Raw genomic sequence first — 26,129 nt, 5'->3', positions numbered from 1 at the left:
TTGTGCAGCCCTGTCAGGAATGAGCCCACTTGGCGCAAAGCGCACAGAAGACGAGGCGTAATAAACCACCAGCGAGCAGCTTGTGCTGTTCCCTGGTGAGAGTTGAGCTGGAAGTTCTCCGCACCGCTTGGCTTTGCCAGGCTCGGGAAGGCTCCGCCCAGTTCTTGGTGCAGCCTCCGAGTGACGAACCCGGGCGCTACTTAAAGAGGCCGGCCGAGCCGTGACAGGAGCTGATCGCCGCTCTCCTGCAGCCCCCGGACTGCGCTCCGGCTCCAACCCAAGCCGGCCGGCCGGCCTGCCTGCCTGCCTTCCACGGCCGCCCGATGAGAGTGCGGCCCCTCACTCCCAGCACCCCCGTCCTCCCCAAGGCCGAGACCATCGGGCGCTAACCGACCGCAGCTCCGAGCAGCAGGAGCCTGAAGCTGAAACCCATACGAAAGGTAGGAACAACCCCCCGCCCGGCACTGAGGGTGGCTGCTTGGGTCAGCCTCGCCTTATCGGAGTAACCCTCGCCCCATTAGAGGGGGAGATTTCCTGCTCCCCAGAACCATACCCCCCTCACCTCCCGTGAGGGGCAAATCTTCAGCTCGCCCTTCCCCTCCGCAATAAAACACCCACCACATGGCGGGGGTGAGAGAACACCTCCTGCCCCCCTTCAGTGGGTGAGAGGACACCGCCTGCCCCCCCCTTCAGTGGGTGAGAGGACACCGCCTGCCCCCCCCTTCAGTGGGTGAGAGGACACCGCCTGCCCCCCCCTTCAGTGGGTGAGAGGACACCGCCTGCCCCCCCCTTCAGTGGGTGAGAGGACACCGCCTGCCCCCCCCTTCAGTGGGTGAGAGGACACCGCCTGCCCCCCCCTTCAGTGGGTGAGAGGACACCGCCTGCCCCCCCCTTCAGTGGGTGAGAGGACACCGCCTGCCCCCCCCCTTCAGTGGGTGAGAGGACACCGCCTGCCCCCCCCCTTCAGTGGGTGAGAGGACACCGCCTGCCCCCCCCTTCAGTGGGTGAGAGGACACCGCCTGCCCCCCCCTTCAGTGGGTGAGAGGACACCGCCTGCCCCCCCCTTCAGTGGGTGAGAGGACACCGCCTGCCCCCCCCTTCAGTGGGTGAGAGGACACCGCCTGCCCCCCCCTTCAGTGGGTGAGAGGACACCGCCTGCCCCCCCCTTCAGTGGGTGAGAGGACACCGCCTGCCCCCCCCCTTCAGTGGGTGAGAGGACACCGCCTGCCCCCCCCCCTTCAGTGGGTGAGAGGACACCGCCTGCCCCCCCCCTTCAGTGGGTGAGAGGACACCGCCTGCCCCCCCCCTTCAGTGGGTGAGAGGACACCGCCTGCCCCCCCCCTTCAGTGGGTGAGAGGACACCGCCTGCCCCCCCCCCCTTCAGTGGGTGAGAGGACACCGCCTGCCCCCCCCCCTTCCGTGGGTGAGTGGACACCGCCGGCCCCCCCCCTTCAGTGGGTGAGAGGACACCGCCTGCCCCCCCCCCCCTTCAGTGGGTGAGAGGACACCGCCTGCCCCCCCCCCCTTCAGTGGGTGAGAGGACACCGCCTGCCCCCCCCCCCCTTCAGTGGGTGAGAGGACACCGCCTGCCCCCCCCCCCCTTCAGTGGGTGAGAGGACACCTCTCTCATTCGGTCACTGGCGCTAAACAATTTCTTGTCATCATCTCTCCCCCACCCACCACCCCCGCGCTCGGTTCGATGGTGTTTCAGGTGAGCCCGGGGGGGGGCTCAGGCTCTCCCGCCACTTGCTCTGCCGTAGGGGTGGCGGCCGATCGCCCAGCCGCTGGCCGCAGGAAAGTTTTGCGGCGGGGGCCGGGCTGCTCGGGGCCGCCTCGGTCACGAACCCGCCCGCCTTCACGTCGCTGCTGGTTGGGGAACATCCATTCTGCACGTACGAGGTTTGGGATTAATTATCCGGAGCATTGTGTTGGGAGCTCGGCCCTACGTGCCCGGGAGGTGGGGTGGGGAGGGGGGGAAGGTAACGTCAGCGGGGAGGGAGGAGATTCAAACCTTTCTGGGGACGGAACATGCTCCGATTTAAAGGGTTGAGGAAGAAACTTCTTTAATGAGTCCGAATCTCGCTTGTCAACAGGTCGGCGAGTCTCCACGGTGTGAGCATGGAGAAGAGTTTGGCCGGTTCGGCGAGGAGCCCGGGCAGGGCGGCGGTGCTAGGCTGCTCCAGGCCTCCAGCCTTTGCACCAGAGCTGGCTCCCGGCAACAAAGTGCCGCTTCTCAACCCTTTCCTCAAGAAGAAACACGCCCAGAGGCAGCTGGAGGCGAGGAATCTCCGAGCTCTGGGATTGATCCTCACCAGTTTGCTGCGGTCGGACAAATTAGGCGACGGGGTGTTTCTTTCCCGGAGCTGTGAAGAAAACCGGACCGGTTTATTTGAACCGTTGAAAAATGACTCTGATGAGAATCAGGCGTGCTCTAAATCGGGAAGCGATGTTTCCACACTAATGCCGTCTGCGGGGAGCCTTGACCAGATGCGGCAACCGCCAGCCTTGCAGCACGGTGCCCAGGAGCCTGGGGGCCCCGCCGATCACTCCTTCGCCACCGAGGCATCTGCAATGATCTCCACTGCTGCAAACTTGCCATTCCAGATTTCGACACATTCCACCCAAGATGCTGTCACCACAGAGTGCTTCGACATTACGGGCCAACCTCATGTCAATAGCTTGTATCAAAGCCCTTTATGTCCCAATCTGTTTAATCAGGTTAATACCGAGAAAGATTTAAAGACTGGCATTTTTCAGGATAAGAGCGAAGAGGCATCAATCGATTTAGTCTTTGATCTTTTGACCCAGTTACAATATCACACTCATCAGGACGATGGAATAGAAATATGTGAAGAATTTTTGCAGGGTATTTGTGCTTATGGAAATGACTGTCCAAAACATCACACCGTGCTACCTTATCAGTGGCAGTTGAAAAATATTATAACTCAGGCTTGGCAAGCAGTGCCAGACGAGGCACAGGAACATTTAGAAAGACTCTACTGCAATCCTGACAATGACCAAATCAAACTCCAATATCAGTAAGTAACAGAAGCAAGATGGATTTTATATTTTAAAACATTTTGTCAAGTTATCTTAATATTCCAGTGCTGCTTATTGTTGCCTATCTTCAAATCAGCAATAAAAGTACTTTCATTTGAGTTTGATCATTCTTGGGTGATCTTTTTGCAACAGTGCAAATGGAAACATGTTTGAGGACAGGTGTATTTTAATCCTTTTATACTCTGATGCAGGTGAGATGCTGGTGTGAATGTTGGATTTTCAGTGCACAGAAGCCCGGTTCCATTGTGATGTTGTGTTTCCATAGTGACAAGATGCAGATAACAGCATGCAATGCCTAACCAAAATAGTTGTAAACAAGTTGGTGCTGCACATCACTTGCATGGTTACCATGCTATTTGGTTAATGCTATTAATCATTTGTGGTCAGCTTAGCTTTAGTGAAAGTCTGTTTGGATACAAGGAAATTGCTAGATCAGCACCTCACTCGCAGAAAGATCGAGTAAAAACTATAGTAGTCAACTGTTCTCACTGATCAGACATGTCTGCTCAACTCAGACAAGTACTGGTTGGTATATTTATCTGACTGGATTACATGGTTCTGAGTTTCACCAATAATACACAAGCAAAATCCACACGTCATTCTAATATAAAAATGGCTTAATATGATGGTATGTAAAAAGGCAGTGATACATTCCACATTTAAAATTCTAGAATATAATGTGCTGGCTTGTACAGCTGCCGGTACAGCACCAGCACATACCATTCTTCTTTGAACCTTGTTTATAAATCACACCTTGTTTGTAACTGGGTGTAATGACATTTGAGGACACTGAAGAATACACATGATTGCATCATTCCTTGAAGAGGGTCAAAGTGGAGTTTTAATTTATTTAAACAGTCTTCCTTTGTGTCACAACCTGGGAGAATCACAACTGACCTGCTCTTGGGCTTCATTCAATGCTGCTGTTATATGGTCATTTGCGGCACATATATAATCTGGCTTCAATATCCACACCCTTTTCCCCTTTCTTCTGCAATGTCACAAAGTCATTCCACAAGGCACAATTTGTAGCAGAGAACATGTGTAATTGCAGACATACACCATTTTCTACAACTTTGTGCAACTGGGTATTGATATATCACTGCTGTGATCCACAGGCTACAGTTCTATAAAATGGTGTGCAGAGATGTTTACTGATAATCAAGCCTCTTTGGTTTAAGAAGTTGAATTGGCATTTTTATGATGGTGATCATTTTGTGATTGCAATGTCAATACTTATAATGGTCCATTAAGAATTAACATTTATATATTTCTTTTGTGAGTTGTAAATTGGTAGCTGAAAATTGAGAACAGTTTTCAATTATTTGAAATTTTCTCCTGCTCTGAAGGAAGAGTGGAAGTGATCCAATCTAGATGTATTTGTTTATGGAGAAAATTACAAACAGTATGTATTTTTTAATCAATAATGGATACAACATAAATTTCAGAATGGATACCTTTTAAGTCAAATGGCCTCATGCATTTACAATAATTCTTTAGAGAGCTTCAGGTGACATATAAATTATCAATTGGTTTCAATTAAAAACAAGTATCGCCACTTCTCTGCTTGTATGGTAATTTTCATATGCTAGTCAGACAAGTCCTGCTGTGACCTGCACTGTAGGGAGTGCTCTACTTATAATTCAGTTTGTACAACGTAAAGATGATTTTGTTCCAATAATGTTTTAAACTGACATTAGATGAATTGGTTCATAAGAGCTTGGGGAGTGCCTGATTTATTATTGAAAAAAATTACATTTTCTCTGAAGCTTGTCTTTGGAAAATTAAGTAGGTGTGGTAAAATATCAAGTGTTATAAATTGTCTTTTTAAAGGTAGAAATTGTAAGACACAAATTTTCATCCAATGCTAAAGAAAGTTGTGATCTGCTACTGGAAATATAGTATTTATGTTGCTCATATTGAGTTCATCGCATGTAGATAAGGAAGAGTCTGTGATTTCAGTCTTTTTCTAGAAAGTGAAACCAGTACTAATAACAGTTTGATTGGTTTGGATGAATGTTGCATTCTTCCATTAAATGTGTTGGTTGCAAAATTACATTACCTTAATATAAAATGGAATTGTGTGCAAATATTTCACTGATGTTTTTGACTGTGAATTAATATAAGCGTTTCAACCCTTAGTGTACTAGTCCCACTTGCTTGTGTTATCAAAGAAATTGTATGAGTCTCTATCCACTTCAGTTGCACATATCCACCCAATTAGAATACTGCAAGTTACTTTCTGTAACTTTCAGGGGCATCATAAGGTACATGGAAATGGTTCTGAACTACTTCAAGAAAATCTGATATAAATCTGGATTTGTGTCAAATCTAATTGCACAGTTCAGGAAACTGTATAGGTAAAAAGGAAGAAAAGAAATTAATACATTGCAATAAAAACTAATTGCAAAAATCCTGAACTATAGTTTCAATACTAATGTTAATCATAAATAATACTTATTTGTATTGATTTCTCCTAATCAGACATTTTTAAAGCACTTCGCATAATAATATTTTAAGGACATTCAAAAATTAGGCAGGAAAGGATCAACCAGTCACTTTTTTTTTAAAAGTCACATCATGATTAGCAAATGCACGTTCAGTGCCAACTCCATAAATTTCCAGGGAGAAACTAATGCAAAACTTACAACCGATGGGATGGGATCGAATATGAAAAATTCCTCTTCAATGCTTTCTCAATCAAAACTTGTCCAGGAGACCACATTGACAAAACTAATATTACCTGTAGTTCCTTTATAAGTTGTATTCTTTGTCAGTCCAAGAACTGATTTGGCTTTTTTGGGAGTATGCAAAGAGCCAGCATTCTCTGCTTCAGCCAGCAACGTGTTCTATGGGTTTAATGTTCTTTTTAAAAAAAAGTGGAACCTAGCACCTAATTCTCATTCTCATTCTCTGAATTGAGCCCTTAACTTCAGAAGCAAAATACTGATGATGGAATTCTGAAATAAAAGCAGAAAATTCTGGAAGTACTCAGTAGGCTTGGCAGAGTCAGTACATGGAGAAAAGGGCTAATGTGTCAAGTTAATTGAGATGTTAACCGTTTTAAGAAAGAGAAGTGAGCAAAAAGAATGAAAAAGAGGGCATCTGATAGGGTGGAAATCAGGATAGATTTTTTTAAAATGACTGTGCAAAGCAAAATGGGATGCTAAAAAGAGGAATAGAATAGTACAAAATAGATCTAGAGTCAGTGTAAATGACAAAAGTCAAAAACAACTATTTTTTAAAAAGATGGAACTTGTGACCTGAACATTTATAAATATTTAATCCAATAGACTGCAAAGTGTTAATCAAAATATAAAGTGCTGTTCCCTAAGCTTTTTTGTTGGATCAATGTAGGAGACCAAAGAGCAGGATGGCAGGTGATCATAAGCACAGGGTTACATAAGATCATAGAACTCTATAACCATTTGATCGGGCAACCTGCCCTCGGTCTCTGACCCTTTTGAATGGTAAATACAGTGTTATATACACGTTGATAGCTGTTTCATCTGAAAGAAATGTTCGGGACTCTAGAGAGCAGAAAGGGAAAGAAGTATCACTTATTCTGTCATTACATGGGAAGGTGCCAAGGAGCAGAAGGTGTTGCTGGGGTGATTGAAGTGTGGAATAGCATGTCAGAAGGTATAGATCCCATCCAATTCTGAAGTGCTTACTTGTGGAATTTGATTCTTTGTATTTTAACTTTCACAAGTGAAAAACTATTATAATATAGAAGAGAATTAAAGGGGATCTGAGGAGAAATATTATCACCCAGAGGGTGGTTGGAACCTGGAATGCACTTCCTGAGTTGGTGGTGGCAGCAGATACTTGCACAGCATTTAAGTAGTCTAGATCTTGAATCACCAAATCATTGAAGACTACAAACCTAATACTTCTAAGTGGGATTAGTAGAGATGGTTGGCATGGACATAGGGGGTGTGGTGGGAGGCAAAGCCTGTTTCTGAGCTATATGAGCATATAAATTCAAATACTGGTGTGGGGCTAGAGCCTGCGGCCTTCTAACCTAAACACAAGATTATCTCATACAAAATTGTCCTGCTTTTTGTGGAGCTGCAGGTAGGATGAGGTTCCACACAATTCAGAACGGGCTGAGTTGTTACCATAACAATGATGTCTGTTTGACATCCTCCTGCGAAGGAACTCTTCCGTGACTTGTTGCTGTAGAACAGTAGCTTTGCAATCCCAGTATTTTGATAGTGTTTCAAAAGAGATTATATTATACACTTTCAATTTGAAGTTCAACTTTTGAAATTTCCTACAAGCATTTTTGTGAAATGGGTGAAATATGCTAGTGCATCTTTACACCATTAAAGTGGCTGCTCTGTAATGGTTTATGTGATGGTGATGTCACCAGGTTGACAATGTCACAACGGTTGAACGGTTGTGTAAACAGGATTTGTTTGGTTAGAAACAGCTGACAACACAGGCTCATTAAAGTTCCAATTGTTACTCATAGGAACAGAAATAACCTTGAGACAAAATCAGCAAGAAGCAATAATCTGCTGAATTTAGAACTGCATTGATATGTGAGAATTTTGAAAAGAGCCAGTTTAAGTGTATTATCTTCAAAGATTCAATTTTTGACTTGGTGATTTGAATTCATGAAATAATTCATATAATTGGCACAATGTGGGCCTCAAATGTATATCTAGTTTCGCTTAGGACTCTTCTAATTTATTTTTGCTTTAATTTATAAAGACATTAGAGTATCATTACATTGGTATTGGGCATTGTCCAATATGTTATACAACTGAGTATTCATTCACTAAGTATTTGTGGGTTATTGTATAATGATGGTATCACATAGGACTTGCCTACCTTTACAACCTTTTTTTTTAACTGAGGGTTACTAGGTAATGATTAGAACAGGGAAATGATAATAATTTTCCCAATCCCTCTGACAGTACTGTCATTTCCCAGATTGAGATAACTTACTTTAGTACAGACCATGAATAAAACACTGTGACTCACTTCATCTTATGTCTTCATTGTCATATTCGGGGGATCACTGCAGCTTTCATCAAACTGGACAAATATGCGTTATCTGTCTCCCATGGATCACTAAATTTCTTGGACATGCCAGAAGACAGGTTTGAGTACTCAATCACTGAGCTTTTGTGATGTGTTGTAAAGTGAATCCTAATTCCCTCCACATTTTCTTTATATTCAATGTTCCTGACTTTTCATACAAAGGTTTAAACTAAGTGATAAGAACAAGTTGCAGTAAAAGTCAACATTCCTGTGTTCTACTTTCTCTAACAGTTCGGCCGGCTACCATTTGATAGTGGACTATATTTACTCTTATGCCTGTCAGACTATCTTTGTTACAATAGAGCTGAACATCATGACTCACTTAATGTTTGTTGATGACATAGAGCAAAGTTTAGAGTGGGTTTCTTGGATTTAACCATTTGAGTTACGGCTTTGTTGTTTTCGTGAACCAGACAAGATTGATTTATTTGTTTGATTACTTCAAACAATTCAGCAGCAAATGTGCACTCTGATCCAATCATTGTTTTAGCATTTTGCAGGATTGTTTAGAAACAACTAATACCACTCTTTTGCCTTTAAGAAGAATGCAATATCAATTTTTAAAATCTGTAGTCTTGTGATGATGTGGATGGCTGTGGTATGAAAAATATTACAAACTTTCAAGTCTTTACACGCACAAGTGAACTTTCACCCATTTCCATAATTGCAGTTAAAGAGGCGTTGTCTCTACTAGGGAGTGTTTGGTTAGGTAAAGTTTATGGAACAGGCACGAATAACCTTGTCTGAAAATTCTGCTAAACCAATATAATGTTGGCCAAATAAGTGAACCTGCAGTGTTTGCAATTAGCATGTTATTTTTCTTGAAATTTAATGAAAATAGATTTTTTATAATTCTCACATTTACTATGGCACAAAAACACTTCACACTTAAAATGTCCTAGTGCATCTCTTATTTTACTTGTCATTTTACAAAAATGTTTTTTTAACTGGGTTGTGTTGACTATTTTAGCTGAGATGCTGATGGAAATGCCATAATTGTGTTTAACATCTTGACTTATGGAGGGAAAAGTTAGCTAGGTTTCCTGCTTCTAATTACTATGCCCAGATATCGATGTGGCTTCGTGAAATATCTTGGCTGAAAGCAGCACTGCATCTCATCAGCTATTTGCTAATGTTATCAAATTCACAAAGATATACTTAGATATTGTTGGAGCATTTAGCACTTTAATCTAGGGAAGGAGAACAAAAACAAATTTGGAAACTATTCTAATCTAGGTGTGCTTGTTAAAGTGGAAAATATGGAGCTGATCATGTGATCAAGTTACATTGGAACAGTACTCCAGAGTCAGCTCCCACTCCAGGTAACATTTAGTGGGCACCTGCTGAGAAATGAAGAGGTGATTAACTAAGAAATGAAGTAGTAGTAGTAACAGGGATTTCTTGTGAAAAAGCTATTTTTGTTTCAGCATACCTTAAGTTCTAAAGTAAATTATTGTGCCTTTCTTGTTCAGTAGCAATGTCTATTTCACTGGCTAAACAAGGCTCTTAGACAATTCATACAAAATCAATTTGCAGTCTGTACAGACAAGGATGGAGCAAACTGCAACCATCTCGGATCTTTTAATTAGTTCACAGAACGTAGGTATCACTGGCAAGGGCAGCATTCAATTCCCATCCATAACTGCCTTTGAACTAAATGGCCCAGTAAAAATCAACCATATTTCTGTAGGTTGGGTTTATATAAAGGCCAGGCTGGATAAAGGTGGCAAACAATTTAACGTGGGCAACAGTAGTCAGGGGAAGAGATAACTAATCACTAAAAAAACTTTGTTAGTCCTGTGAAAAATGGTTTTATTGACATGATTTCTTGGTCTGCAATGAAGATTGGGCATCCTGTTCTGTGAACCGGAATGAGTGATAGTCACAGAAAGTTCCAGTGTGGTATGAATGGCTTCCTTCAGACAAATGTGGTTGTGGTTATGACCCTTTTCAGAGGCCATATCCAGTGCGCTGACTCAGCAAGTTGGTTAGGTTCCACTAAAGGAACCAGTCTAACTGACGTGCAGTAGAATGTGGGTACTAAATTTAGTAACATATTGGAGGTGGAAAGTAATGCATTCTCCATTCACAGGCAGATTACCAGCAGCAACCTGTATGAAAATCAGTTGTGAGTAGCACAAGTAGAATTGCTGAAACACATCGGTAGCTCATTCTTATCACTTCTGATGGGTACAAGTTTCTGTAAAAAGTGCACTTAAAAAGTTAGCTCTACAATTTACATATAAAAATCATCATGCTTCAAAGACATGGAGGGTGAAATGTATTTTGGGTGATAGCAAAGAGGAAAAAGTATAGTTCATTTTGCACAATCTTCTAAAATGAATTATACCCCAAGATATTTCCTGGATAGCACCAGCAGTAGAATCACATGAATTGGCTTTTGGCTAACATCTACATATAGTTACCAATGAAATGTCATTTAGGTATAGCGTTTTACCTATATTCTTATTTCATCTTAGTCTAATTAAATTTGCCTTTTCAGTTTCAGTTTTCTGAAACCAACCTGAATTTAGATAAAAATCTCAAAGCAAATTTATCTTTGAAAGGTCACTCGGTTGCTTATATTCTCACATAGTGTGATCACAGATCATCGCTATTGGCAGATTTTATCATCTGTTGAACATTTGCACTGCAGATGGTTGTGGGTTTTGCAAGTTGCAGCTCACAAATACTGAAAAAAAGATTGGCTTGTTCGAACAACTGCCCACCTTTCATCTTGCATGTGCAACTATTTATAATTGCATTCAGGATGTCAAATGTATGATTTAACTGTTCAAATATGTATATATGGTTGTCAAAGCACTCCAACACAAAGTTAGCATCTGCATGTCTCTGGCATAAGGAAGTTCAATTTCAATAATTCAATCCACTTGTGAGATTATTTCATTTGGCATGTTGGTTCATAATTAAGCTGCTCTTGATGTTCAGTTTATGCAAGAATGTATTCATTACCACAAATTTATTCTAAAGGAAAATATCCACTTCATTGTTAGATTTCTGTAGTGCAATCCAGTAATCATATGCAATAAACAAGTGGTCATATCCCTACCATTGCATGAGGATCACTGTAAAGAAAAATATAGTTTTGCAAAGTTTCATCAAGATTTCTGATTTAATCCTGCTTTTTGTTAATTGTTGAATCCCATGTAAACAATTCAGAGATAGTAATTTGTATTTTCTTGTTTTCTTAGGGGGCGTGTTTTCTCACTGGATTTTAATTTAATGGCAGTTTATGATGTAGAATTTAACCAAGTGAGGAGATTGTCTACTGCTTCCGTAGCAAGTTCTGGCTCACAATTTCACACTGTTTGGAAGTACTATTGCAGGGAGCACTTTGGCTGGAGAGAATATTCTGAGGTAATATGAAATATTTGCTGTGTTAGCTAACAGGTGAAATGTAGATTTTGTTAAAATGGGCAAATTCCTGAAAATTGAAAGCATTGCATTATTCAAATAACATAGAAATGTTTAGATTGTAGCAAATTCTTCACATTCTGTTCCCATGTATGAAACTAAATTGTTCCAATAGGCCATAGTATTTTTTAAATTTTATATTTACCATTATTAAGATATAAAGCCCTAAGGGCAACAACATTTGTAAAGTTACATATTCAAGAACTGTTGCAACACAGATTGTTAATTGTTCAATCCTTTGAATTAATTAAGTAAACAATAAACTAAAGCCTACTTCATTTAACCTTGCAGGGAAGTAGGTGAGGATAGAAATTTTCATAGTTAATATCTACAAAGATTAAATTGTGATACACTAGTCAACAGAGGGAGGTAATTAGGACTTCTCTATACAAATTTGTGGCTTTAAAACTTAACATAACTGTTAACCTGAAATGCTGGGTAGCAGGCAGATGATTTGTATCTCAAAGTTAACAACACTTTTTCCTTAACATTAAAAGTATATTGTTTTGTTATTTCTAGGCAGTTGTTCAATGCATTGAGGAAGCCTCATCTCGAGGTATGAGTGAGATTTGTTTTGTGATGCAGCAAAATAGGTACATACTGAATTTAATGGAGGGCTTTCAGCAGAATGCTGTCTTTGGCACTCGGCGAAGAATCACCCGACGACCCTTATTTCGCTCCCCTGTCCTGCTGATACCCTGTTTACAGTAAGTTGAACATACAGTTATACATTCCTGTGCAAATCTTTTGTAATTTTGATATTTGCAATGAAAATTTATCTTGCACAACATTTATTTATAAATATGCTGGGGAATATTTACAGCCTAAGATGATTGATATAGAGCAACACTTTCTGATGCTAATTGGCTGATGATTCATTGTAACAAAATTTCATAGCACCATCAAGCAAATATTAGCTATTCATGTTTTGCAAGTCTATTACCAAATGTAAAATCTACTCGGACAGTAATACAGAAATTAGGCCATCATTGGTTGTTTATATCTTTATCATTTATATTAGATACCATTGAAATTTCCAAAATATTTGTCAAGATCATAAATATCTTTAAAAAGACAGGTTTTAATAGGTTTTAATTTGAGGGGAAAATAGCAAACATATATTAAAAAACAGTGAATTGTGTCACTTTTACCATATCACCCTCCCTTGGTTGGTATATAATCCCATGCCATCACTGGATTTTCTTTGTATATATGCCATGCTTAAACATCAATTGATTATTCAGCTTTAAAATGGAAATCCTGTAAATACCAAGGAAATAATTTAAAAACAAAAGGGGAATATGCAACACAGTACAGTTTGTTATTGAATTTTAATTTGGGGAGTAGGCAATCTACAATTAGAGAAGGTAGTTTTCCACATGTCCTTGTAATCTCCAGAGAGCCCAGAACAAAATGATTGCCCTGAAACTTTAGTTGAGCGTTTAAGTGTAAAGATGTCTTAATGCAGTTATACAGGACCTTTGTGAGAACACACCTGGAGAGCAAACTTTTTGGGCCCCTTACCTAAAAGAGGACATACTTGCCATAGAGGGAAGTACAGCTAAGATTCAGCAGACTGGTTGCACTGGTGGCAGATTGGTGTATGAGGAAAGATTGAGTAGAGTAGGCCTATATATACAGTAGAGTTTAGAAGAATGAAAGGAGATCTCACTGAAACTCACAAAATACTTATACAGTTCAATATGGGGATGATATTTCCTCTGGCTGAAGGGTCTAAGCCCAGGGGATACAGTCAGAGGATGAGCGCTAGGCCATTTCGATTGAGATGAGGAAAACTTTCTACATACTGAGGATGGTGAATCTTTGGAATTCTCTATCGTGAAGGGCTATAGAGTTCATTCAAAGCAGAGATCGATAGATATCTGGATGTTAAGGAATCGAGGGATATAGGGATAGTGCGGGAAAATGGCAATGAGGTAGAAGACCACCCACGCTCTTCATGAATGCCACACCAGGCTTGGTGCCAAATGGCCTACTTCTGCTTCTATTTCCTATGTTATGTTGTTATATTCTACTTATTTAGTATGTAAACATGATTCCTGCTTACAAAGTGCCATCAGATGATGTATTGTTCTCCGTTCTTCCCCGATATGAGGAAGAACTTGTAGATCCAATATCCCCAAGATGTTCTTTGTTTTCTGCTCTTTGTATACCTCAGTTTTTATTCCATTATGACAGATTTTATACAATAAAAAAACACCAGTCTGGTGGTTTTATATTTGTAAGCGAGATTCCTCACTTTCTGTCTGCTCTTCAAAGGTTTAAGGATTGCTGAAATCTAAGTAACCTCTGACCTTTCATTGGCATGCAGAGATGCAACCATATGAAGATGTAAGCATACAAGTTATACTGGTCTAAATACCATTCTGAAATGGCAACTTGCAGAATTCCATTAATTGTCTAACAGCAGTTAGTGGGTAATCTGATCTGCCAAAACTGTATTGTCAACCATGGTGAATCAATATTCAAATATGTGTGTGCTTGTAAGGGCTGGGTGGAGGGGAGAACAAATAGGGTGTTTGTTGTGTGCTGCTCTCTCTGGGGCAGCCATGGGTCAGTGGGTAACTTTCTTACCACTGAGGCCAGAAAGTTGTAGTAGCATTAAACTAGATACCCAAGCACTGAATCTAGGTTGACCTTTTAAAGCAGTACTGCAGGAGAAACACATTTTCAAGTGTGCTCTCTTTCAGGCAAGATGTTGAACTGAAGCTTTGCCTGCCCTGGCTGAGAGACATCTTTTGAGTGCATGCCCAATATTTGACATCTAGCCAGCACCATTTAAAAGCAGATAATCTGGTCACTGTCACATTGCTATTTATGGGGTCATGTTGTGTGCAAATTTGGTACCATTTTTCCTGGATTACAATGGTGACTACATCAAAAGTAATTCATCAGCTGTAACACACTTTGGAGCTTGCTGAAATCATAAAGAGCAACAGACAAGCCAGTTCTTTCTTTGCGATCCAAGATAAAGGAAGAATATTTGTTTTTAATCAGTCAAAGTTTCAGCACAGCCTGTTCTAGTGTACATGCTGACCAGTAAAGAGTTCTTTTCACTTACTGATACCCATCTTGGGTGGGCCCATCTTCTGCAGGATAATGATTTTTGTGGAGGAATTATCCCTTTTTTGTTTTGCCTTAAGGGTTGCAGCAATAGTGAATAGATTGGAGTAGAGAGAATTTCAACATGGGGTAGAAAAAGAAACAATTCTCTCAGTTTCAGATGCTCTGCAATGGTAGTGAGACAGCTCATGTTTAATGAGTCCAGGGAGTTACATTTAACGCAAGGTTAGCACTGAGATATAATAGTTTATACATCACTCACATCACCATAACCGATGCATGTGGTTTATAAGCCTGTAAGTATAGAGATTGTATAGTATGTGAATCAGATCATTATTCTTACATTATTTGGTTCTTGGTTTGAAGCAACCAAGATAGCTGGGATAAAAGTCTGTCACTATAAATGGCACTACTTAGTAGCTTCAAACCATTTCTATTAAATGTTGGTCCACAGCACAAAAATAAGTAAAATAATATTAATATTTATGTAGTGCTTCATTATAAGAACAGAAAATGTTGGAAATGCTCAGCAAATCAGGGAACATCTGCAAAGAAAGAGAATTAAGGACCTTACTACACTGACGAATGTTTTCAGCATATCCTGTATTATTCAAACTTCCAACATCTGCAGTATTTAGCTTTTCTGTGGTGCTACATGTTCAAATGTATGTCAGTGCTTCATATGAATTTCCCTTTTTTGAAGAGTGGTGAATATTAATAGACAAATGTTAGAATCATTCTGTGTTATCAATGTTTCGTAAACAGGAATGAGATGAATCACTATTTAGCCTAAGCTTCATTGTTTCCATAAGGTAGAAATCAATGTTTGTTGTGATGAAACAAGAAATCTCATTAGACTGTTCCAAGGAATCATATGGGCCATCAAAACTAGAAGATGGAGGTCTCTGTTTCATCACTACAACAAAGTACTGTCATATGTTGATATAGCAAATTCAAGGATTTTTGTGAGATTTACAGGTTTTCTTTGTGTTTTTTTTGTCTTAGAACTTTGGGTGGCACAACAGGCACTCTTGCAAAGTTACCAGAGGGATCAATTTCTCCACAGATCGACTTCCCTGCTGTGACTCCCCCTTCAAAAGTCTATCCTGAAACATGGATTTCAATGGAACTATTAGAGGATTTCATTCAAGTGCCAGTTTCTATAGAAGACAAAAGCTACAGGACTGTATATAATCTTTTCCATAAAACTATACCCGAAACCAAATTTAAGATATTGAATATTCTAAGAGTACAAAATCCATATCTTTGGGAGAAGTATAAAAGGTAAGAGATTGAATTGTATTATCAAAATGTTGGAGGAAGTTATTTTATATGCTGATACTTAAATTTACATCTGAATTGTAAATACTAACAATTCCTTTCCAGTGTGAAGAGATCATAATTGTACATGGCTGCAGTGCAGGTCACCTGGATTATTTCAGTATTAATCTGTTTCTGCAACTGATGTTGTGAATCAGAGATGCATACAGAAACCAAAGGACAAAAAAACTGTGCATATCTAACCATTTTTCAGCTAAGGAGGATAAAATAATTAAGTTAAATTGTGAATTGGATTGCTTGGTCATTTAGTTGGAAAAAATCTGTCTTGCAAAAATTATCAGTAAAATACATTGCCCATAAGTATGTGGATAATTCTGGGTTCCTAACCTTGAAATGGTAATTTTGAAAAGTTAGTTTTTTATCATTAGTTACTTCAGTGATTCAGCACATCCATTCTTTAGAATGTGATATTTGCTGTGCACTGCAATATTTGCTGTGTACTGCAGTACTTGCAGGCTCCCTGTTAAGAGTGTCACATCCTAAAGTTAGACTTGCTGTATAAAATAGAGAAGAAAGAGTAATGGAGTGGTGGAGAACATTTTCACTGACGTAATGCAGATATCAATTCATCATGTAGAAAAATGGCTGGGGTATTGTACTTTTGGGTAGAATTTCAACCAAGTGTAAAGCTGCCATTGCATATCAGACATCTATTGCAATTAATGAAACTGAAAAATAGGGTGAATTATCTGCAATGCCAATTTACGCCCAGTAATCAAGTTGAAGATCTACCCCAGTGAATCTAGATGGGTATAGTTTTACTATTAAAAACTTGCATAATGGACTGGAACACATTGCTGGTGAGCTAGCAGTTCTGTCGAGATCCGCTGGCTAGCTCCAATGCATGTAGCAGACTATTCCAGACTGCCACACCTACAGCACAGAGGTTGGCAATGCACCAAAGGTTAGATGCACAACATCTGCTCTCTCACTCTACCCTTGGACTCGCCACTTTGTATTTGTTCTCTCAGTTTTTTGCCAGTCATGGCTGGCAAATTTTGTACCAACCTTCATTTAAACTTAAGAATTTTGTTTATTTATCCTTATTTCAGTGTATTTATGTTTGCGTAATTAACCATTGTTAAATGTAATTTTAAGTACATTTATTGTTCTTTAATATTTTAATTTTTGTATTGGTGACATGTGTCTTTGACAATCAGAGACATTTGGAAATAGTAAAAATGTCTGTCTGACAACATGGGCTGTTAGAAGACCATCAGTGTGGTCCGTGGGTGAAGTCTCACTTTCCACCCCCTGCAGCCTATTTGCCATCCACAACTCACTTCATCATGCAGCAATGTGGGCAGGTCCATAAGAGCCACTCGGCAGTGTATGGTTAATGTGGCCATGGGGCTAGCCATGGTCAACCATGAGGCATGGGCCAGGTCAAGTGCTATCTAGCCCAATGTGTGAAAATCTGTTTAGAAGCAGTAGAAGATTATTCTTCAGTGCTTGGCTTTGAAACAATATAATTTGTTAGGACAGCTGTCAACCTATGGTATCATTGCTCATAAAACCAATTGAGGATCATAAACAACAGTTGAGTCTCTGATATCAACTCTGACATGAATGAAATCATGGGAAGTACTAGGGCAACAGGGAGACAAGAACACTACCTAGGCTCTCCTCGTAATCACACTCCATCCTGATTTGGAAATTGTTGTTCCTTCATTTGCATAGGGTCTAAATTCTGGAAATCCCTCCCCAGTAGCATTGCAGGAATACCTTCAGGAAGATTACAGCAGTTCAAGAAAGTGGCTCATCATCACTTTCTCAAGAGCAGTTAGGTATAAGCAGTAAGTGCTGGCCTTGCCAGCATTTCCCAGAATCCATAAAATGAAAACGTAAATAAAATGTGCTGCATGGTTTAATAAGCTTTTTTGTATTTTTATTATCCATTGTAGGAAAAAGGAGTACATGTCACGAAAGATGTCTGAGATGGATAAGATCCTAAATGAAAGGCACTTATTTCATGGGACCTCCCAGGATGTAGTGGACGCAATCTGTAAACACAATTTTGATCCCAGGGTGTGTGGAAAACATGCCACCATGTTTGGACAAGGCAGTTATTTTGCAAGAAAGGCAAGCTATTCTCACAACTTTTCAAAGAAGTCTCAAGAAGGTGTTCATTATATGTTTTTAGCAAAAGTGCTTATTGGGAAGTACACACTGGGCAAACCTACAATGCGGAGACCTCCACCACAATCTCCTGCTGACCCTTCCAGTGATTTGTACGATTCATGTGTGGATAACTGGCTAGAACCTCAGATTTTTGTCATCTTTAATGATGATCAGAGCTTCCCTTACTTCATTATTCAATATGAGGAAGTTGGAAGTACAGTAACTGTTTGATGAATAAACAAAGACTGGAGATACTACAATGAACTTATCTACACACTATAGACTGATATATGTGCAGACGGAATTTACTGATAAACTAAATGACTCACTAAATGGCCAGCTATTGTGAGACTACTGCACTAGCAGTACCCTGACAAGTGTAAATAACTAAGTACATTGCCTTGAACATAGTTCAAATGTTTATGTGCCTCTTTGTTTGTGAATGAGTGTATTTATATAGAAAAAATGTTGCTCATTTTTAATTAATTCTGAAGTATTTGAGAAAAATGTATACTTGACCTGAGTACAGTAGTTTATTTTTTAATTATCAGAGCTAAAATGTGGAAATTAAATGTTCAGCATTTTTTAAACCAAAGTTTTATGTTGAGATATTGTTGGTGATTTCAGTAAAATGTAGCAACTGCCAGAGATACAGAGGAAAAGGCAATGCATTATGCTTACCTTACTTGCAAGAGATAAGATCTGCCACAGCAGTCATGTCATCTGCCACAGGAAAGGAAGCCCTTACCGTGAGAAAGGCCCATTTGATGTTTTCTCAGAGCTGTAGATTGTGGTGATTGGTTCTTGATCTCATGTCACATTTTTCTTTGCCTCTTCAATTTACTTTGATGATTCTCTTGGTCCAGTTTCTCCTCCCCCAAAGAACTGAAACCAACATATAGCAGATGGGGACGCTTTACTAAAAGCTAGAAAGGGAAGTGTATATATTGATTGTGTTCTGCTTTATTTGGCAATCAAAGAAACAACAGTTTAAACTAAACAATCCATATTGAATATTATCAATTGTCCTATAATCCTAATCTTCTAAATTTTTCTTTGGCTGTATATAGTTATAGAATGATGGTGTAATCCTTCAGACCATTATGTTATCCTGCAATGATGAGGTGGGTTTATCAGGTTCCACTGTAAAATGAATGGCAAAAACCTGAGCGTAAGACTGATTTGGCCCAACACTGGGAAACTGACTGTCCTTAATAGTATCCAATGTTACTTACTTTGTTAACTAGATCCAAAGGAAAGTCTGTTACAGTAACTGAAGCAGAGAAAATATCGTTGGATTGCAGTATGGAAGCAACTGTAAATACAGAAGCAAACCTAGTTAACTTACTCAAGACGCTGAATCTGGAACTGGTGCCCTTCCAAACCTTCAAGCAAAAATGCTAGACTATCAGCAGACAAGTTTTGATTGAATTTGCCTGTTTCCAATTGTGTTCTGACTCGCATTTAGTTATTTCACTTCAAAACAAAAGTGCTGACTTTTGGAAGTCACAGTGCCAATAATGAAACAAATTGTGATCTGGCTAAGCATGCCCTCTACATGCACTGTCCTAGAATCATTGACTGTGAATTTAGGAAAATGGACAAAGTACAAAGATGTATCTGAGGAAGACCAGCATTAACCAGTTCAGAAAATAATACCTAAAAAGTTCCTCCAGCATGTTGTGTGTGTTGCTCCAGATTCCAGCATCTGCAGAATCTCTTGTGTCTCCTAAAAAAAAGTTGTTTCCTAGTAGTTCCTAGTTCTGGAAAAATGTAGCAAATCCCTTCAGAAACCATAAAATAAAAATCAAGGCTCACACAGTCAAAGTGCAATAAGCAGCAATGACTTGATAATATTTCTTATTGAAATTATTGGTGGTGAAGTTACACTTGGTTTGCCCACTCTTGAGATGCTGTAAATGCCCTCAGATCTCTAAAATGACACCTGCAACACATGCGCACATTTGTAGGATGACTTCAGTCTGATGCTATTTTGGTGAGAGCATTAATGGATGTGTAGTGATTGCCTGCTGGTGTATGTAGAACAGGCAAATTACAGTGTTAGCCAATTGATAGTATGGATTTGATGCCATAGCAGCCATTTTTCAGCTTAATATTTCACAATACCCTCCCTTACCATCATGTGTTCAGTAGCAGGAACGATCCTACACTATAGTATTTTAAGGGATCTTTAATTATTTCTAGGTTAGTTCCTAATGAATTGCTTCTGTTGTTGCTATGATACTGTTCTTGTGTTTTTTCTAAAGTTTTTTAACGTTGCACAAATTTGCAGGGATTAGTGTCGCAGGTGCTGAAGGACAACTTGCGTACCAGGCATTCTATGCAAATCAGTTGCTCCTTGGCACTGGAGCATTATCAGCTGTTACCTTTCCAATGTAGCATGGAGAGGAGAATGAGCAGAAGCCATGCCAACAGGACAAGTTACTGACAGAAAGAGCAGGAGGGACAGATGGGCCCTCAGCAGAAGGTCAAACTCGTCCACGGTGTTCAGAGAGAAGTTCTCCTATGAACCTCAGACATCACCAATGTATGAGATTTTCATACAATAAGGATATTCTCCAAGAAATCTGCACCTACTACAGGCATGATTGCAAACTCAGGAGGAGGGTAGATTGTACCTAACTAATTCGTACTAACAGTCAGTCAATCAGTTAGGACTATACAATCTACTCTGCTTTGAGTTTGCAGTCATGCCTGCTGCAGGTGCAGATTTCCCAGAGAATATCCTTATAAGGACATCCTTGTATTTCCCAGAGAATATCTGTACAACTAATAGTTGTGAAGATGGCCATGACAATGAACATCTATGGGTTTAGTTCCTTCAAGTTTCCAGCTAGAAGATTTGAAACATTGCAAAATTTGGCACTGTTATATCAATTTGGTCACTGAGACTCTACTTATCCTTGTCAGAGACCAGCATGTGACAAGATTATGCAGTTTTGCTGGGGTGTTAGCCACTCAGTTGTATATTGTGTCATTGACAACAATCTATATCAATTGAGTGTGTAATCATAGCCACGCAGGTTCAATGCCTGTCCGGAATGAGGATACCTTTATTCTGTGCTGTCCATTGTGCCAGCTGCAATTAAGTAACCACGGCAAATCAAAGGAGAGCAACTGGGAAATGTGATTAGCTTATAGAGAGTGAAAGCCATGCAGGCACTAAATCTGATAGAACAGGCCATTAGCATGCTGAAACTGCACTTTTATTGTCTGGACTACACTGGGGGAATTCTGCAGGACTGGATGTCAAGATTCGTGATGACTTTTCAATGGAAAAGACTTCCCTGTACAACAAGTCAGTAGGATAACTGCAAAGCTAATGGCTGCAGAGTGATGTTTGTAAGCAGTATGGCATGATTTGACTTATAAGATGGCTGCAAAGCCCTGTCATTATGAGGGGCCACCTCTTGCCACCATAAAAGCAAGCAAGCTGACAACTAGAACATGCGGAGGAGGAGGAGGATGAAGGTGGAAGAAGTGAGGAGGCAGCTTAAGCTGCCCAAATTATCTGACAATACATCCAACCACAATAGCAAGTCCCATTTCAACAGCTCCCAATTTGTCATCTCTCTGTCATTGACCATCAGAGCACCCATTTGACTATATTTTGAAGGTAACTACCATCATAAAAGAAGTTCCAAACCAAACATATATGTAAGTTATGCCATACTGAAACAAACATCACTAATCTCCCCACTGCATTACCTTTGCAGTTACCCTAACGTCCTTATGCAGTGCCTATCAAGTGGTTACAGCATCCCGCTAAACCTTTCCATGTACCTGTCCAAATGTCTTTTAAACATTGTAATTGTACCCGTCTCTACCACCTCTTCTGGCAGCTTGTTCCATATACTCACCATACTCTGTGTGGAAAAACTTGCCCCCAGATTCCCTTTAAATCTTTCCCCTCTCACCTTAAACCTACGCATTCTAGTTTTAGATTCCTTTGCTCTGGGAAAAACACTGTACCCACCTACCCTGTCTACTCCCCTCATAATTTTATAAACCTCCATAAGGTCACCTCACAGGTTGCTTCATTCCAGGGAAGACAGTCCCAGCCTATCCAATTGATAGATTCTGAGAGTCATAGAGTTATATAGCATAGAAATAGGCCCTTTGGCTTATACTTAGTGAATACTAACACAATTTGCAGCTTGTAATGTGCAGTGAGTATGTAGTGAGAGGAAGGAAGGATGTGGGAGAGAGGATTAACTATGATGGCTTCAGCCATGCTGCTGGCCATCAAAAGCTGTCCCAGTAGCAGCCAGTTCTGTCTCCTCTACTGGCACTCCTCTTCCCAACCAGTTAGCTGCTGCTTCCTCCCTCCTGTCCTGTGAGATAGAAGTGTGTGCATGTTGTGCAGTTTGTTTGGATGATATGGTGTCATAGTTGAATAACCAGTATTTGTATGCACCCTGAGAACTGTGGCTTGTTGCTATGCTAAGTGCATAAGATATCTTTATTGGTCACATGTACATCGAAACACAGTGAAATGCATCTTTTTGCATAGAGTGTTCTGGGGGTAGCCCGCAAGTGTCACCAAGCTTCTGGCACCAACATAGCATGCCCGCAACTTCCTAACCCGTATATCTTTGGAATGTGGGAGGAAACGGGAACCAGGAGGAAACTCATGCAGACATAAGGGAACGCATCTGAATTTAAGGAGTAAACCTGTTTGATAAAAATTGTTGCTAGATTAGTAATGCTGTGTGGTGAAATGCATCTGAAGCTAATAGTGCAGTCAGCAGGGTGTGGCATTTGAAGATGTATTAAGTAACTCGACTATGTGCAAAGTTATTACATATAAATTTCTTTTCTTACTGCATCTGTTTTCCAGGGCTGATCCCTGGCATCAACAAGTGAATCTGCGCAGAACCCACTTTCTCCCACATAGGACCATTCTTCCTTGTGCAGATTTACTTGTAGAATGATTTCCAACACCTAATGCCTCCTCTTTAAGCAATGCGGACTAGTGGTAATTGGTGATAGTCATGCATTAAGTTAGTCACTCAAAGAGTGACTCATTAAGTCACTCACTGATGGGTCCACTCAGCCAGTAGGGCAATAAGGTCTGGCTGAATGCTGAAATCATATTCACATTAGATAATGACGTTTTTGTTCAGTGAGCCATCTAATCAACAAGTGCAGACTAATTGTAATAACCATGCTCATTTGGTGGATATCAAGTTTAGTCATTTTGGTTTCCCTCTTACTGTGGGCATGTTGCAGTTACTGTTGTTATCTTGTAGGGTCAAAATACCAGTGTCATCAATAAAATAATACAAGGATCAATTATCAATGAATATAATTATTATAACTGGATCATAATGCAATGCCAGAACAGACTACCTTAATGTGCAGCTGCTGATGTTTGCCTTTAGAGGTATAATATGATCAGGAATAGTCAGCATGGCTTTGTCAAGGGCAGGTCCTGCCTTACGAGCCTGATTGAATTTTTTGAGGATGTGACTAAACACAGCGATGAAGGGAGAGCAGTAGATGTAGTGTATATGGATTTCAGCAAAGCGTTTGATAAGGTACCCCATGCAAGGCTTATTGAGAAAGTAAGGAGGCATGGGATCCAAGGGGGCATTGCAGTGTGGATTCAGAACTGGCTGGCCCACAGAAGGCAAAGAGTGGTTGTTGAAGGGTCGTATTCTGCGTGGAGGTCGGTGACCAGTGGTGTACTTCAGGGATCTGTACTGGGACCCTTGCTCTTTTTGTGATTTTTATAAACGACCTGGATGAGGAAGTGGAGGGGTGGGTTCGTAAGTTTGCGGATGACACAAAGGTTGGGGGTGTTGTGGATAGTTTGGAGGACTGTCAGAGGTTACAGAGGGACATAGATAGGATGCAAAGTTGGGCTGAGAAGTGGCAGATGCAGTTCAACCCAGATAAGTGTGAAGTGGTTCATTTTGGTAGGTCAAATATGATGGCAGAATATAGTCCTAATGGTAGGACTCTTGGCGGTGTGGAGGATCAGAGGGATCTTGGGGTCCGAGTCCATGGACGCTCAAAGCGGGTTGACTGTGGTTAAGAAGACATATGGTGTATTGTCCTTCATCAATCGGGGAATTGAATTTAGGAGCTGAGAGGTATTGTTGCAGCTATATAGGTCCCTGGTCAGACCCCACTTGGAGTACTGTGCTCAGTTCTGGTCGCCTCACTACAGGAAGGATGTGGAAGCCATAGTAAGGGTACAGAGGAGATTTACTAGGATGCTGCCTGGAATGCAGAACATGCCTTATGAAAGTAGGTTGAGGGAACTCAGCCTTTTCTCCTTGGAGAGACGGAGGATGAGGGGGGACCTGATAGAGGTATACAAGATGATGAGAGGTATTGATCAGGTAGATAGTCAGAGGCTTTTCCCCTGGGCTGAAACGGTGGCCACAAGAGGACATAGGTTTAAGGTGCTGGGGAGTAGGTATAGAGGAAATGTCGGGTAATTTTTTTACTCAGAGAGTGGTGAGTGTGTGGAATGGGCTGCCGGCAACGGTGGTGGAGGCGGATACGATAGGGTCTTTTAAGAGACTCTTGGATAGGTACATGGAGCTGAGAAAAATAGAGGGCTATGGGTAAGCCTAGTAATTTCTAGGGTAGGGACATGTTCAGCACAGCTTTGTGGGCTGAAGGGCCTGAATTGTGCTGTAGTTTTTCTATGTTCTATAACACTGTTTCTATAATGCGTGGAATAATAGACAATTATAGAAATCCATGGATAAGATCAAATGGAAAGTATATGTATCACAGGGATTCAAGATTCAGTTTGATTTGCATTAACTTCCCTGATATTCATATCATTTGACTAGGTTGAATCCTAAATCCATGCCCTGTACTTGGGTGAATAGATTCAATTGTATTCAAAATTGAGACTGAAACTGGAGATAAATCTGTGCATGTTTTATTCTTAACTGTAGTTTCAGTCTGAATTAGTTTTAAAAATTAGTCAGCAGGTAGACCTGTTTGAATTGCACATTATCATGGCCATACCAAATCCTTCTATTTCTCTGCTATTTAAGACTGAATGAAAGAATAAGGGAGAAAAATTTGAGAGAAGCCTGTGAAGCAGACATATCATGTTAGAAATTTTCACTTATTTTCCTATGTGAGATTGGAGCACTTTGCCCATTGTAATAATCTTATGATATTTTAGGCATTTAACACTATGTCTTTAATAATCTCAAACTTAAGATGATACACCGTAGGGTAAAAAGTCATTTGAAAAATTATAGGCCTTCAGACGATGTGTACTTATGGCATCATGCCACAAGCCATTGGACAGATAGTGAAATAATTGAGAAAGGCATAAACTACAGATGCTGGAACTCTGAAATGAAAACACAAAATACTTGAAATACTCACCAAGTCATGTAACATGTGGAGAAAGAGTCAACATTTCAGCTCAACGAACTATCATCAGAAATATTTTCCATGTAAATCTACTATCAACTAGTGGTGTTATAATAGCTCCATTAATGAATACATTTGCCTGAAACAAATGTTTATCAAATTTGCCAGAAGCTCAAAAATCAATTTCTATTTTTCTGAGGAAGATGCAAAGAGTCTCTGGAGAGATATGGATAGGTGAAGTAACGGGCAAGAAGATGGCAGATGGAGCACAATGTGGGAAAATGTGAAGTGAACAACTTTGCGAAGAAGAATGAAAAAGCAAATTATTTTCTAAACAGACTGAGGCTACAAAATGTTGAAGTACCAGGGGATCTGGAGGCCATAGTACATGAATCACAAGAAGCTAGTGCGAAGACACAGCAAGTAGTTAAGAAAGCAAATCAAATGTTGGTCCTTATTTGCAAGGGATATGGACTATAAAAGTAGGGAAGTTTATGCTGCAACCTTACAGGGTACCGAGAGCACTAAGTATAGTTTCAGCTTCCATATTTAAGGAAGGATGGGTTTGAATTGGAGGGAGAGGAGAGAGGTTCATTTAACTGATTCTTGAGATAAAGGGGTTCACGTGAAGAATTGTTGAGCAGGTTAGGGCTATATACATT

General features: G+C 40.5%; 1 protein-coding gene across 21 annotated transcripts in view; it reads left to right on the top strand.

The window, feature by feature from the left end:
• Window positions 1–228: 228 nt before the first annotated feature.
• tiparp (TCDD-inducible poly(ADP-ribose) polymerase) overlaps window positions 229–26,129 on the top strand; it is a 36,724-nt gene continuing 10,823 nt past the window's right edge. For 3 of the 21 annotated variants that reach the window (XM_052017392.1, XM_052017394.1, XM_052017393.1), the window contains exons 1-6: window positions 230–440; window positions 2,094–3,038; window positions 11,325–11,490; window positions 12,067–12,254; window positions 15,637–15,915; window positions 17,877–18,054. In XM_052017392.1, coding sequence (XP_051873352.1) covers window positions 2,119–3,038; window positions 11,325–11,490; window positions 12,067–12,254; window positions 15,637–15,915; window positions 17,877–18,054 — 1,731 coding nt within the window. In that variant the 5' untranslated portion in view covers window positions 230–440; window positions 2,094–2,118. Of the gene's footprint in view, window positions 441–724; window positions 936–964; window positions 1,210–1,242; window positions 1,351–1,693; window positions 1,712–1,732; window positions 1,900–2,093; window positions 3,039–11,324; window positions 11,491–12,066; window positions 12,255–15,636; window positions 15,916–17,876; window positions 18,055–26,129 lie in introns of those variants that run through there. The other 18 variants (XM_052017373.1, XM_052017387.1, XM_052017386.1 and 15 more) reach the window with 18 other exon arrangements.

This window comes from Pristis pectinata, chromosome 6 (genome assembly GCF_009764475.1).
Source record: "Pristis pectinata isolate sPriPec2 chromosome 6, sPriPec2.1.pri, whole genome shotgun sequence".
Classification (NCBI taxonomy): Eukaryota; Metazoa; Chordata; class Chondrichthyes; order Rhinopristiformes; family Pristidae; genus Pristis; species Pristis pectinata.
The sequence above is the reverse complement of the archived record's forward strand: the minus strand, read 5'-3'. Positions and strand labels throughout refer to the sequence as shown.